This window comes from Leptodactylus fuscus, chromosome 3 (genome assembly GCF_031893055.1).
Source record: "Leptodactylus fuscus isolate aLepFus1 chromosome 3, aLepFus1.hap2, whole genome shotgun sequence".
NCBI classification, from domain to species: domain Eukaryota; kingdom Metazoa; phylum Chordata; class Amphibia; order Anura; family Leptodactylidae; genus Leptodactylus; species Leptodactylus fuscus.
In genome coordinates, this window is record NC_134267.1 from 128,696,375 (window position 1) to 128,711,525 (window position 15,151).

Consider the following 15,151-nt stretch of genomic DNA (forward strand, 5'->3'; position numbering starts at 1 on the left):
GTGATGGAGAGAGGCTCCTCCGGGGCCTGAGGAGCATGGATAATGCGAAAAGGCCATCACCCACTTTGCTGTGCTCATCGTCACTCCATCACTGCCACTTTTTTACCGTGTATAATGGGATAAAGGACTTTTTTTTTTGTTTTAAACATCCTCCATGGCGAGTGCTCCTCTGTTTTCCCATTTCTTCACATGATAAATCAAATTTTTATACTGATGACTTAGCCACAAGATAGGTCTACCATATGTGATCCATGGGGTCAGACACCCCAAATAGAGCATGAAGGTTCCTCCAATATAAGTAATGGGAGTGGATCTCCTCAAACTAACACTATGCTGTGGACAGGGCTGTTGTGTCGCTCCTACTAATTGAACAATAACAGGCGGCACATACTCCATATCCACTGCAGCAGCTTCTAGTGCCTTGAGGCTGCTAAACAGCAGACCTATGTAGGGTTCTGGGTGTTGAACCCCCCAGCCATGGATCATATACTGAACCTGTGTATAGATCACCAATATATAAAAAAAAAAAAAAATCCATTCGGGGCTGGAAAAACCCTGCAATTAGAAAACTGGCATAAACTGAAACTAAAATCAACACTACTTTATAGCTGCTTTTAGACAATATTCTGCATGGAGCAACCCCCTTAAATTGAACATTTTATTGCTTCAACTATAATTTACCTGAATTGGCGTAGGTCTTTGAAAGCCTGCATTTTTAAGGGCAGCCATTACATCTGGAAAGGGTTTAAATGCATCTTCAAAAGTACGAACAGGATTAGGGATTGGTCTCTTTCGACCTTCCTTTAAGTCATCACATATAATGTTATTGTTTTCCCTTCTGAAATAATAAAAATTAACTAAATAAAAAAAAAAAGCTGGACCTTAATATCCAAGTGCTATGCATGTAAAACATCTACTTCAGTTTCTCAATCAGGTGTTGTAGAATTAATGCTGTTACACACTTGCTACAAGTAACTTACCAAAAGGGTGGTTTTTGCGGCATTAGTCCAATAATTCACATCGCTTATGTTCACATTGTTTAGTGAAAAAGCAAAACGCACCAAGAAAGTGGTTAGAACTGAATAATGGTTTACTTAGTTACTTATATGTAGGATGTGAAAGTTTGTGTGTTTGGATGTTTGTTCCTCAATCACGCAAAAACGGCTGAACGAATTTGCATGAAATTTGCCACATACATAGATAGGAATCCCGATTAAAACATAGGCTACTTTTTATCCCGGTAAATGACGTCACTACAGGACCACAGTGAAGGAATTTAGGTTCACACAACACTAAAGGACCTGTGATGACATCATCACAGGTCCTTCAGCAATTCTAGGATAGGATCATGCTAGGCAGTGGGTGGAGCTACACATTATTTTGTAGGCGAAGCTATATAGGATGAAGCTGGAAAGTGAAAGCTGAAGAAAATTGAGTCTCATGGAAGATCCGGAGACTACAGAACATGCAGGAGGTGTGTGGGCAAGAGGAGTATATCGGGTCTAGAGTTTCAGAGAGTATGACAGGGAATGTGTTGTTCTGCCTCTGATGGGAGAGAACTTTGCCACATTTCAGCAACATCTGTTCAGCCCTTTGTAACACAGAAGCTGCTCAGCGAGTCACATAACAAAACCCCTGTAATCACAATTGCCTGATGTAGCAGAGCTTACTGAGTTGTGCTACAGCGCTGTGTGGGCTCTCCATATGAAAACATGTACATACAGCTGGGTATCCTACGCATATGCAGTGATGTGGCAGAGCCGAGACACAGGAGCAGGCTCATCAAACTCTGGCACATTTCAGCATCATCCATTCAGCCCTTTGTAACACAGAAGCTGCTCAGACACTGACATAAGAATACCCCTATAATCCAAATGGCCAGATGTAGCAGAGCTTAGGCAGCGCTGTAGCAAAGCTGAGTACGCTCTCCATATGCAGAGATGTACATACAACTGAGTATGCTGCGCATATGCTGCCATGAAGCAGAGCCGAGACTTGGGAGCAGGCGGATGGGTACAGGGACAGACTCTGAGGGGAAGTATAAAGACCATTGTCTCTCCTGGCAGTTTTCCTCTGTACATTTACTCCCTGCATTTAAACTGGATAAGATCCATCCATTTATTCAATATGGTTATTGATAAATGAATGCCAGGTGTACCCACATTAGTGGGTATTCAAAGACATGATGATTTTTGTATTTTTTCAGGGGGTGTCTTGAATTTTAAAATTAACCATTAAATGTTTAACTTGCACTTTTGTCCTGCATCAGTACTGAATTTATTTACTTCGCAGTAAGCACAAATCACTCAAGAGTTTTATCACAAAGATTCTACTATTACCTCCATTGTGTTACCTCCTCTTCAGACATTGATGCAACACTATCTGCTTCTTTGTAGAAATCTTTCTGAATTGGAGGCATATCTTAACAGAAAATAAGCAAAAACAGTGAGCATTAGCAGCTTTAGGTAAAGCAGGGGTAACAATACCTGGTTGCCATAGCAATGAGGTTTGGCTCTATGTCCCTCATACATACAGCACCAGGTACTAAACGTATGGTGCGTGATGACTTTAGAGTGTGGATAAAGCACAGTTTCTCCAAAAATTAGCAGTTACTACAAGGGAAGTGGGTTGAGTAGCTGTGAAAGAACTGGGGGTATAATTTGTATTACTACAGGGAATGTGGAGAGCATAGCTATGGCAATTGGTGTCCTTTGGATAGGTCATAAATCAAAGATCAGTGGGGTTCTGACACCCAGGATCCCCACAAATCAGCACTTTGAAGTAGTAGCAGCACTTCTTGAAAGTCACCTCTGCTTTACAGGCCATGCAACGTCACATTCAATTGTCTTATCCTTAGGATAGGCCATCAATATTAGATTTGTAAGAGTCGACATCCCCAGATCAGATGTACCAGGCAAGTGTGGCTCCCAGTAAGTGATGGCACTGCAGTACCTAAACCCACTGCTACATTTTGTACGAGTGAGTAGCGTGGTTCCCAGCATGTAAACATTACAGGACACCACAATGCCCTGGTACAGCTGATCGCCATAGGTCACGGGTACTGGATTCTCAGATTCAATACTGATGGTCTATCAATATTAGAAACTGAATAACCCCTTTAAAAACACAAATACACTCACTTCCACTATTTTCACACACCATGGATACCTTTAAAAGGTGTTTTCCAAGACTTATTGTTGACCTATCCTAAGAATAGGCCATCAATATAAGTGATTGGCGGAGTCTGGCACCTGGGATCCCCTTCAATCAGCCATTCATCAGTCACATTGTACAGAGGAAGCTCAGTCCCATTCCAGTGAACAAGGCTGAGCTGAATACCATAAATACAGGGCTCTAACTGAAATTCCATGTAAAAAAAAGCAGCGGCGCTCACAAGCACATGCTACAAAGTCTTAAACCAGCTGATATGTGGGGGTACAGAAAAGGCCAAAAACCCATGTTGCAGAAAAACTGCTTTTTTTGTTGCAGATGTCATTGTGTTTTGAGCCAAAACTAGAAGTGGATTAAGCAGAAGGGAGGAGTGTAAGTTTTCCTGTATATTTTCCATTCTTTTTGTATCCACTTCCAGGTTTAGCTAAAAAAAAAACAAAGCCAAAAAGGACTAAACTGTGTTTATGAGAGGCCCAGACATGAAGATGACTACATGTGTACATGAAGATACAAAGCAGCCCAATAAGTTTTTACTGATTCAAAGATTAAAAGAACAATGCAAAATGACAAAAGACAAACCTGCCCATTTCATTGCTTCATATTTATCTTTATTTTCTCGAAGTAAAGTCCAGTTTATTACAGGTTTTTCTTTAACCATAACCTCAGATGAGCTTGAGGAGTAGCTGTCCTTATATCCCCTTCCTAAATTTATAAGAGATGCAATTTTCAGTGAAGTAAAAACTAAAAACACAAAACAAAAAGTAAAAAAAATCCACACATTAAAAGGGATATCCTACAAAGGATATTTATCTTCTATCCACTGGATAGAGGATAAACTGCTGATCAGTGGGGGAGTCTGACAGCCGAGACTCCCACCAAACCTGAGAGTGGGGCAAAGGGTTTACACCCACTGTAAATAGAGCCAACCCACTGGTGGATGCAGACAAAAACACACTGCAGGCTGATCCAACTTTGATCTAATGTCCTTAAAAAATGTCTAAATACAAAGTATTCAATGAGAATATTTCATTCATTCAGATCTATGAGGTGTTGAGTGTTCCCTTTATTTTCTTGAGAAGTGTATATATTAGACTAACGACTCTGAAATGGATTGAAAACATGTCAGAATTGTTTGGACTTTATGGATATGTACTAGAGATGAGCGAATATATTCGTTCAAATACCTCCCCTTCATAGACATTGGTGTTTAAAAAAAAAAAAAAAAAAAAAAAAAAAAAGCGGCGACAGGGGAGGTTGGAGGGGAAACAAATATTTCCCACGTGGTATTCGACCAAGTACACCAATAACTATTCAAATGGAGGTATTCAATCGATTCAATAGTGGTATTTGATCGAATACTATTCACTCATCTCTAAGATGTACCCCACAGATAAATTTGATAAACTGCTTCGGCACCCCGGTGTGGCTAGCCGCGTGGAATGTTCACACACGGAATGCAAATTCCGCTGTGTGAACTTGCTCAAAGAAAGAACACATTCTCTAATCCTGAATAAAACTTTTAAAAGCCTTTAGTCTCCAGTTAAACCTCCTATGTGATGCTGCAACAGCCACAGTGTCTTGATTTTAGCTTTAGAAATAGTTTGTAAATAAAAATATGCAACAAAACACAGCATGCCCTCAATTGAGTACATATTTTCCACCGGATGTGTATGAGGGTCTTCTAAAATGCCACATGTGAAATCCACTTGTGCAGTGAATTTCACACAAAATACGTAACTAAATCATCACATATACACAAGGCCAATTTCATGTTAAGAATTTTTCATGGGCAAATCCAGCATGTATTTTATTAACGGATCAGAGATAAATCTTTGCTAAACACTCTACTTTCTTCCGTGTATATAGTATGGACCCACATGAGGATTATCCATGCCTTCCAGAAATATAATGAACACACGTTAATCCTCAAGAATGGTAACAGTCGAAAATCTGTGTTATTAGCACATCCATAGGAACTACACAAAGTAGTTTGCAGTAGCAAATTTGGAATTTGCTCAGCTCTGACTTAAAGGTAAATACCATTCTCCTTAAAGGGATTCTACCATTAAAAAAATCTTTTTTTTCTACTTAAAGAGGACCTTTCATCAGATCGGGCACATGCAGTTTTATATACTGCTGGAAAGCTGAATTCAGCGCACTGTCGGCTTTCCCGATCTGTGCCCGGTGTAAAGCGCTATTGGTCCCGGGACCGTAGTGCTTTAGTGTCAGAAGGGCGTTTCTGACAGTTAGCCAGGGACGCCCTTCTGTCCAGCAGCGCCTATCGCGCTGTACTGTGGAGCGGGAAGTAACTCCCCCCTCCCGCTCCTGATAATACTCGTCTATGGACGAGCTGCGTGAGCAGAGGGAGGGGGCGTTCCTCCCCGCTCACACTCTACAGCGCGATAGGCGCTGCTGGGCAGAAGGGTGTCCCTGGCTAAGGGCTAGTTCACACGTGGGCAAAGGGGAGGTTTTTGACAGCGGAATTCGCTTCAAAAACCTCTCCTTTAACATGGTGGTCTATGTAGACCACTAGCTTTTTTTTTCCTCCTAGCGTTTTCCGCCTGAAGAAGCGACATGACCTTTCTTCAGGCGGAAAACGCCTGAAGAATTGCATAGAAGTGAATGGGAGGCGAAAACCGCGCGGTAAAAAACCGCGCGGTTTTTTGCACACAAAACCGCGCGGTTTTTGCAAAAAACCGCGCGGTTTTCGCCTGCAGTTTCTATAGCACATATAGGAAAAAAAAAACCTAGCGAAAACCGCTAGCGAAAACCGCGTCAAAAACCGCGTGGAATGCAAAAAACAGCGTCAAAAAAACTCCTCGAGGTTTTTTACCTCGCACAAATAAGCTAGGCGGTTTTCACGTGTGAACTGACCCTTAAGTGTCAGAAACGCCCTTCTGACTGTAAAGCCCTACGGTACCGATAGCGCTTTACACCGGGCACAGATCGGGAAAGCCGATAGTGCGCTGAATTCAGCGCACTGTCAGCTTTCCAGCAGTATATAACACTGCATGTGCCCGATCTGATGAAAGGTCCTCTTTAAGACGTCGGAATAGCCTTTAGAAAGGCTATTCCGACGTCTTAAGTGGAAAAAAAAAAAGATTTTTAATGGTAGAATCCCTTTAAGATAAAACACCATTACAGATTGAATACCAAGCAAAAACACTCATTAGGGAAATAAAGGAACAGGGTAAAAATAAAAATTTCAAAATGAGACCAAAACGAACATCGCCTGTTACACAGCAATAAACTATTTACTCACCAGTATCCAGTCTGCCACTTCTTTCAACTATTTCATCAATCATAGCTTTGGCTTTATTTTGCTGTTCATCAGTTCCAAATATTTTTATTAGTGAGTTGTATTCTTCCTTCACAATCTAAAGATAAGAAAACGTCAAACGTTCAACATATATATTTAAGGTCAGGGCCCTACATAGTGCTGCAGGAAAAACCTCGATGGTAAACACATGGAATTTCTTCCCGTAGTGCATTACACAGAAAGTCCGCAGAATTTCCTCTGTGGGACTTTTGCTTTCATTATACCTATAGGGAAACCTTGGAGTGTCTGTAGGTACAATATAATTGACATGCTGTGACCCCCCAACATGCCCACTGTGCATATTATTCCACAATGTGACCAAGAGATTCACTAGTCCCTTTGTAAGGAGTGGAAAAACACTGCAGTTTTTTCTGTAGTATTTATGCCACAGGACTCTCAGCCTGAAACAAAAAATTCTGCAGTTAAATGCTCTGCCACAAACACAGATGCTAAAGTGGTTCCCCATTTTTATTGCTTTCCAACTTTGCACTACTTACCTAAAGATAATTCTGCATTTCAGCTCCAAAGCTGCTGGCTCATGAGCAGGTGCTCACTAAAGACAAAGTACGCAGCATCACTGTGCATGCATTTATTCACCCCCCAATCTCCAAGTAGCTGTCCTCTACCAACCACTAGGACCAATCCACCACCTTCAACTACTTGTGTACCTGGCTCATGCACATCCTTTCAATTGATATCCCTAAGCATTCCACATTCCCACTGACACAAAGCATCCATATGACTACAAACTCCTCTCATGTCCTCCTTCAGCCTCTCACAGTGGACCACCACTGCACTTACAAAGACATGCACACACTTGACCCAATCTACACTCACCTCTGTAAATCTGTTCCCCATCCAACATCTTATATCCTCCACAAACTCTGACCACAACTTGCTTACTTCTCAACCATTTTCTCTCTAACTCCCCACCCCAAATCCAGAAACTAAAGCTATAAATCTGGGATGTACACTTATATACCTGGCACATCTCATTCCCTTCCTGCCACAGCCAGTTTTAGTCTAATGTTCTGCTGAGGTATCAATGTAAGGGCTCGTTTCCTTGTTGGATCTGTCTATCTATCCATCCATCCCTCATCTATCTAAGATCTATCTAAAGTTTGGCATTGCTTCTTACTTTTTAATTTTTTTGGAATTAAAGAGGAGAGCATAAGCAACATGTTACCTTTTTTCTATTGTACAATTACAACGATACACAATTTAATTTCATGCACATCCGGATTTATATACCGCTAGAAAGCCAACAGTACGCCGAATTCAGAGCACAGTCGGCTTTCCCGTTATGTGACCAAGGGCTGGGGATATCTGAGCCGTTCATTTCAGCACTGATCTCTGCCCACCGTCACTAGGGCGTTCTTTGCAGTCTAAGGTCATCGCTGGGCCCTGAGGAACACGCGAACCCCTTCCCCTGCAGTACTTGTCATGAAAGGTCCTCTAACATTTTTTTTTTATTATTATTATTATTATACATTTCTAATTTTGCAGAACAGAAACTCATGTGGGGAAAGAAATCAATTTATTCTGCAACACATGTGTACTGCAGTGTATACAGGAAGAAAAAAAACCCACAACACTATAAATTTGGTATACTGCTGCTCCTACCCTTGTGGACTTTTTACAAGAGCTTCTCCCTAGCCAAGGAATGGAGACCCTAGTCGTGGAAGACTCCTGTTTCCACCAAATTTGATACTCTCTAGCGGCCATGGCTACTATTTCAGGAGTCTGCTGAGTTCTCCAACCTTTTCTCGTCATTATGGGGCCATTGTACTCTCCCAGAGAACACCATGTCATCTCCCTTACCTGCCCTTATGTATTCCCCCTGCCCCTCAATGATTGGATGATTGTTGAGTCCACTCGTTTCCCTGTTCTACAGTTCATTGTTTTACTGTTCTCCTTTCTTTGTTGCATTGTTCATATTACTGTCTGCGTGTTCTCTGAACTCTGCAGCCTACCTGTGGTTCTCTATACCGCTATTGATACTTTGGTTGGAATTGTTTATACAGCTATTCCATGCGCCTGACGGCTTGAAGGCGGTCCACATTTGTATCTGCAGTATTTTTCCTTTTGTGTTTTTGTGGCTTGCAAGCCTGTGTATTTAATGTTTCTCCTCTGTTAACGTGAAAAACGTTTCAATAAACTCTGATTAAAATATAAATTTAGTATGCCCGAAATCATACAGACCCATAGAAGACAAGTGACATGTCATTTGGCTGCACAGTGCACACCATAAAAACAGACTGTAAAAGTCACACAAAAACCGTTTTTCTCCTAACCCACCTTATCCTAATTTTTTTCCAGCTTTCCAGTACATTTTACAGATTATTAAATGGTACCATTATGAAGTACAATTTTTCTAGTAAACATTAAGCCTCCATATGACTAAACAGAAAAATAAACGTATGGGGTTTGGAAGGAGGGCAATCAAAAACGAAAATTGAAAAATGCCTGCAGCAGGAAGGGGAGCTGTATGGATCCGTCTTTAATATGGCAATAGGTGGCCAAAAGTCTAATAACAAAACATGTATACTCTATATTTATTATATAGAAGTTTTAACCTTTTGTAAACCTTTAGAAACAGCCTAAAACCAGAAAATCGAATTTGCTTACCTTTATCCTTGAATGAGATTCTTCTTCTAGCTCCCTTACTTTAGCACCTCCACGTCCTAAAAAACAAAGATTAACATTAACACTGTAATTAGAACAGAAACCTCTACTTGTTACTTTAAAGGGATTCTACCATTAAAACACATTTTTTTCTTGTTGACACGTAGGAATAGCCTTAGAAAGGCTATTCTTCTCCTACCTTCAGATGTCTTCTCCGTGCCACCTTTTGGTATATAATCCAGTTTTCATCAGTATGCAAATGAATTCTCTTGCAGCATTGGGCGCGTCCCCAATGCTGCGAGAGAACTCTCCAGAGCCGCCTTCATCTTTTTCAGGAACGTCCTCTTCATGCATGTTCTTTCGGCGCTGGCAGTCAAACTTGTAGGCCTCGGGCAGAGCCGACTGCGCATGCCCACAGGCCACAAGAAACAGGCCGCTTAAATACTGCGAAATACCTACACATTAGGCATCCCTGTGTCTCAAAAAAACCTGCTATACAAATCTATATAAATATTTTTCCTGTACAGTAAACGCTGTAGCGGGAAAAAAAGTCAAAAGTGGCAAACCGCCATTATTTCGCTGTTTTGCCACTGATAAAAATTTGAATAAAAAGTGAGCAAAGCAATAATGGTATAACTGAAAAGTACACCCGGCCCCGCAAAAAAAGACGCCTTATACATCTCCGTATACAGAAGTGTAAAAAAAGCTACGGGTGTCATAATATGGCCACTTTTAGAAAAAAAAAATGTTTCAACACAATTGGATTTTTGTTATAAGGGGTAAAAACGTAAATAAAACTATATACATTTGGTATCCTCTGAATCATACCGAAACATACAATACAGACAACATGTCATTTTAGCTGCACAGTGAACGCCGTAAAACTGAAGCCGGTAAAAGTCGCACAAATGCATTTTTTCTTCAAATCCACCCCATTCTGAATTTTTTTTCCAGAATCCCAGTACAATGTACAGAACAATTAATGGTGGCATCATGAAGAGCAATTTGTCCTGCAAAAATTAAGACCTCGTATGGCTCTGAGAGCCAAAAAATAAAAAAGTTATGGGGTTTGGAAGAAGGGGAGCCAAAAAAGAAAATCAAAATATGCGGTTTTGAATTATTTGAGGGGTGCAGTTTTGAAAATGGGGTGATTTATGGGGGTTTCAATATATAGGAGTTATACTCCCGTTCAGAACTGAAGTGGTCCCTAAAAACTTAGTTTGGGAAATTTTCTTATATCTGGAATCTCAATCTCAATCTGGAAAATTGCAGTTACACTTGTAAGTTTATACTTATTTTACACTCCTAAAAGTCCAAAATACATTAAAGGACAATTAAAAGATGATACCGAAATAAAGCAGAGATATGGTGGATAATATTTATTAATGTACTGGTATTTGTGTGTTATGACTATCTGTTTGAAAAGCAGAGTATTTCACATTTTGAAAATTGTGATTCCCCCCCCCCCCCCCCCGAAAATTTTTACCACAAACATAAAATACAATGTTTTTTTCCCCCCTATCAGTATGTCTTTGTAGTATGGGAGAGAATCCACTCAAACATGGGGAGAACATACAAACTCCTTGCAGATGTTATTCCTGGCAGGATTCGAACCCAAGACTCCAGCGCTGCAAGGCTGCAGTGCTAACCACTGAGCCACCGTGTTGCCCCCATAAAGTACAATGTGCCCTGAGAAAATCTCAAAATCACTTATGTAAGTTAAATCGCCTCAAAGTTATTACCACAAAGTGACATGTCAGATTTGAAAAATGAGGCCTGGTCATGAAAGTACTTTTAGACTCGGTCTTGAAGGGGTTAACTGAGCACTTGTTTCAACTAAATGGGCGTTCACAAAGTTGTTAATGTCCATTGTTAGAATCTGTCAGAAAAAAAAAAAAGGACACTAAGATTCATAAAAAATCCCATTGATTTCAATGGGATTTGATCTATTGTCCATTTTCACTAAATCTGTCACAGATCCATGATTTTGGCAAATAATAAAGCAGAGTGCTGGGCTTTGGGCTCTGGTCAAAATAAGACTTATCAACAATCCATTATTTTTTTAATATTAAAGGGATTCTACCACTAAAACACATTTTTTTCTAGTTAACACGTCGGAATAGCCTTTAAAAAGGCTATTCGTCTCCTACCTGTGGAAGTGCTCTCCGCCGCGCCGTTCGTTCAAAATACCGGTTTGTACCGGTATGCTAATTAGTTCTCTCGCAGCGATGGGGGCGTCCCCATTGCAGCTCGAAAACCGACCGCAGCGCCGCCTCTCTGGTCTTTGGTGTCCTCCCCTTGCTTCTTCAGCGTCTGTCGGACGCCTGCGCAGTACGCTCTGTTCGGCGAAGATTGCCGAACGTACTGCGCATGCGCAAAATTGCGGTCCCAGCCATAGTGCGGGCACCGCAATTTCGCGCATGCGCAGTACGTTCGGCAATCTTCGCCGAACAGAGCGTACTGCGCAGGCGTCCGACAGACGCTGAAGAAGCAAGGGGGGGATACAGAAGACCATAGAGGCGGCGCTGCGGTCGGTTTTCGAGCTGCAATGGGGATGCCCCCATCGCTGCTCCTGCGATGGGGACGCCCCCATCGCTGCGAGAGAACTAATTAGCATACCGGTACAAACCGGTATTTTGAACGAACGGCGCGGCGGAGAGCACTTCCACAGGTAGGAGACGAATAGCCTTTTTAAAGGCTATTCCGACGTGTTAACTAGAAAAAAATGTGTTTTAGTGGTAGAATCCCTTTAATGTCTATGGCTAATGGACATATATGACGAATGGTAACCACGTACCACACCATCCGCTGGCACAGGCTCATACACTCAGTTACCCTAACTTAGGGTTAGTTCACATGGCAGACAAAGCTTTTCCGCATGGCGGAGCCACAACAGGATGCTGATGCAGTGCTGGCACAGGCTCACACACTCACTCCCCAGACGATCTGCTGGCACAGGCTCACACACTCACTCCCCAGACGATCTGCTGGCACAGGCTCACACACTCACTCCCCAGACGATCTGCTGGCACAGGCTCACACACTCACTCCCCAGACGATCTGCTGGCACAGGCTCACACACTCACTCCCCAGACGATCTGCTGGCACAGGCTCACACACTCACTCCCCAGACGATCTGCTGGCACAGGCTCACACACTCACTCCCCAGACGATCTGCTGGCACAGGCTCACACACTCACTCCCCAGACGATCTGCTGGCACAGGCTCACACACTCACTCCCCAGACGATCTGCTGGCACAGGCTCACACACTCACTCCCCAGACGATCTGCTGGCACAGGCTCACACACTCACTCCCCAGACGATCTGCTGGCACAGGCTCACACACTCACTCCCCAGACGATCTGCTGGCACAGGCTCACACACTCACTCCCCAGACGATCTGCTGGCACAGGCTCACACACTCACTCCCCAGACGATCTGCTGGCACAGGCTCACACACTCACTCCCCAGACGATCTGCTGGCACAGGCTCACACACTCACTCCCCAGACGATCTGCTGGCACAGGCTCACACACTCACTCCCCAGACGATCTGCTGGCACAGGCTCACACACTCACTCCCCAGACGATCTGCTGGCACAGGCTCACACACTCACTCCCCAGACGATCTGCTGGCACAGGCTCACACACTCACTCCCCAGACGATCTGCTGGCACAGGCTCACACACTCACTCCCCAGACGATCTGCTGGCACAGGCTCACACACTCACTCCCCAGACGATCTGCTGGCACAGGCTCACACACTCACTCCCCAGACGATCTGCTGGCACAGGCTCACACACTCACTCCCCAGACGATCTGCTGGCACAGGCTCACACACTCACTCCCCAGACGATCTGCTGGCACAGGCTCACACACTCACTCCCCAGACGATCTGCTGGCACAGGCTCACACACTCACTCACCAGACGATCTGCTGGCACAGGCTCACACACTCACTCACCAGACGATCTGCTGGCACAGGCTCACACACTTGTAGCAACTACCACGAGTCTTCCTCCCATCACTTCCCCGTCACATACCGTCATGGAGCTACTGTAGTGAACTTACCTATCACTTGTCCGATCACTGAGCTGTCAAGACGGAAACATAAGGGTTTGGACAAGTCGTCGTACCCGCTCTCCCGTCTCCTGAACTCCATTGTTCCCCTGCCAGGTTGTCTCTCTGATCGGTTGAAGTGTCCGTCATCTCCGCCTCTCCCCCAGGCACGTTGTTGTGGTCTACGCCAAGCCTGCTCACTCCATTCATTCCGAGCCCGGGGCACCCATGGTTTGCTGTGTGAAGCTTTCTGCGTACTCCCTGCACCTCCACTATCCTCGTCTTCCTCCCAGTCAGACATTTTCCACACGTTTACCAGAACCTGCCGAGACTTGACGCAGCAGGTCTCTAACCGTTGTATGACGGGACTGTTATGATTTAGGGAGGGGCTCGTAGTCACGTGTGCAGTTCCCGCCTAAGCGGCGCTACTGCGTCACTGAGCAGACCGTACTGCGTACTATTATCAGTATGGCAGAGGTGTGCAGGGGCGAAAGGGTCGTAGAAAGCGGAGCGGTGTAGTCTAGAAGGGTTTATATCAGACTATTAAACCTACAGGGCTGGCTATTAAGGAATAACCAGTCAGTAGTAACCAGGGGCTCACATTAAAATGGCCTAAACTGGAGGTAGATCCAGCTCTCCTTATTTCTCAGCAATCCTGGTTCAAACCTTCTTCATGGCTGCCAACAACTGAAAGCCTTTCTTTTGTTAGTGACAGTGTTCAGTATGTGCGGCCTGCAGGGAATGAAGTTTCCAATATGTGGGACTAAAGGATAGGATGCAGGGATTGTAGCATGTGGTAGAAATACATTAGGTATTCCCCATTATCTATAGATATCATCCTTTATTTACAGGTCAAAAAATCTGGACAAAATTGCCAGGCTCCCAATGCTGTACTTGTTGCCAGGCTCCCAATGCTGTACCTGCTGCCAGGAGCCCAATGCTGTACCTGCCGCCAGGCTCCCAATGTTGTACCTGCCGCCAGGAGCCCAATGCTGTACCTGCCGCCAGGCTCCCAATGCTGTACCTGCCGCCAGGCGCCCAATGCTGTACCTGCCGCCAGGCGCCCAATGCTGTACCTGCTGCCAGGCGCCCAATGCTGTACCTGCTGCCAGGCTCCCAATGCTGTACATGCTGCCAGGCTCCCAATGCTGTACCTGCTGCCAGGAGCCCAATGCTGTACCTGCCGCCAGGCTCCCAATGCTGTACCTGCCGCCAGGCGCCCGATGCTGTACCTGCCGCCAGGCGCCCAATGCTGTACCTGCTGCCAGGCTCCCAATGCTGTACCTGCTGCCAGGCTCCCAATGCTGTACCTGCTGCCAGGCGCCCAATGCTGTCCCTGCTGCCAGGCTCCCAATGCTGTACCTGCTGCCAGGCTCCCAATGATGTACCTGCTGCCAGGCGCCCAATGCTGTACCTGCTGCCAGGCTCCCAATGCTGTACCTGCTGCCAGGCGCCCAATGCTGTACCTGCTGCCAGGCGCCCAATGCTGTACCTGCTGCCAGGCTCCCAATGCTGTAACCTGCCGCCAGGCTCCCAATGCTGTACCTGCTGCCAGGCGCCCAATGCTGTACCTGCTGCCAGGCTCCCAATGCTGTACCTGCTGCCAGGCGCCCAATGCTGTACCTGCTGGCAGACTTCCATTGCTGTACCTGCTGCCAGGCGCCCAATGCTGTACCTGCTGCCAGGCGCCCAATGCTGTACCTGCTGCCAGGCGCCCAATGCTGTACCTGTTGCCAGGCTCCCAATGCTGTACCTGCTGCCAGGCTCCCAATGCTGTACCTGCTGCCAGGCGCCCAATGCTGTACCTGCTGGTAGACTTCCATTGCTGTACCTGCTGGTAGACTTCCATTGCTGTACCTGCTGCCAGGCGCCCAATGCTGTACCTGCTGCCAGGCGCCCAATGCTGTACCTGCTGCCAGGCGCCCAATGCTGTACCTGCTGCCAGGCTCCCAATGCTGTACCTGCTGCCAGGCTCCC

At 44.8% G+C, this 15,151-nt stretch overlaps 1 protein-coding gene across 1 annotated transcript in view; it reads right to left on the reverse strand.

The window, feature by feature from the left end:
- DDX43 (DEAD-box helicase 43) overlaps nucleotides 1-13,520 on the reverse strand; it is a 38,657-nt gene extending 25,137 nt beyond the window's left edge. Inside the window, exons 1-6 of the mRNA XM_075269539.1 lie at nucleotides 13,187-13,520; nucleotides 9,119-9,174; nucleotides 6,434-6,548; nucleotides 3,751-3,873; nucleotides 2,340-2,421; nucleotides 682-838 (exon numbers count right to left, since the gene is read on the reverse strand). Coding sequence (XP_075125640.1) covers nucleotides 682-838; nucleotides 2,340-2,421; nucleotides 3,751-3,873; nucleotides 6,434-6,548; nucleotides 9,119-9,174; nucleotides 13,187-13,475 — 822 coding nt within the window. The 5' untranslated portion in view covers nucleotides 13,476-13,520. The remainder of the gene's footprint in view (nucleotides 1-681; nucleotides 839-2,339; nucleotides 2,422-3,750; nucleotides 3,874-6,433; nucleotides 6,549-9,118; nucleotides 9,175-13,186) is intronic.
- Nucleotides 13,521-15,151: the final 1,631 nt, after the last annotated feature.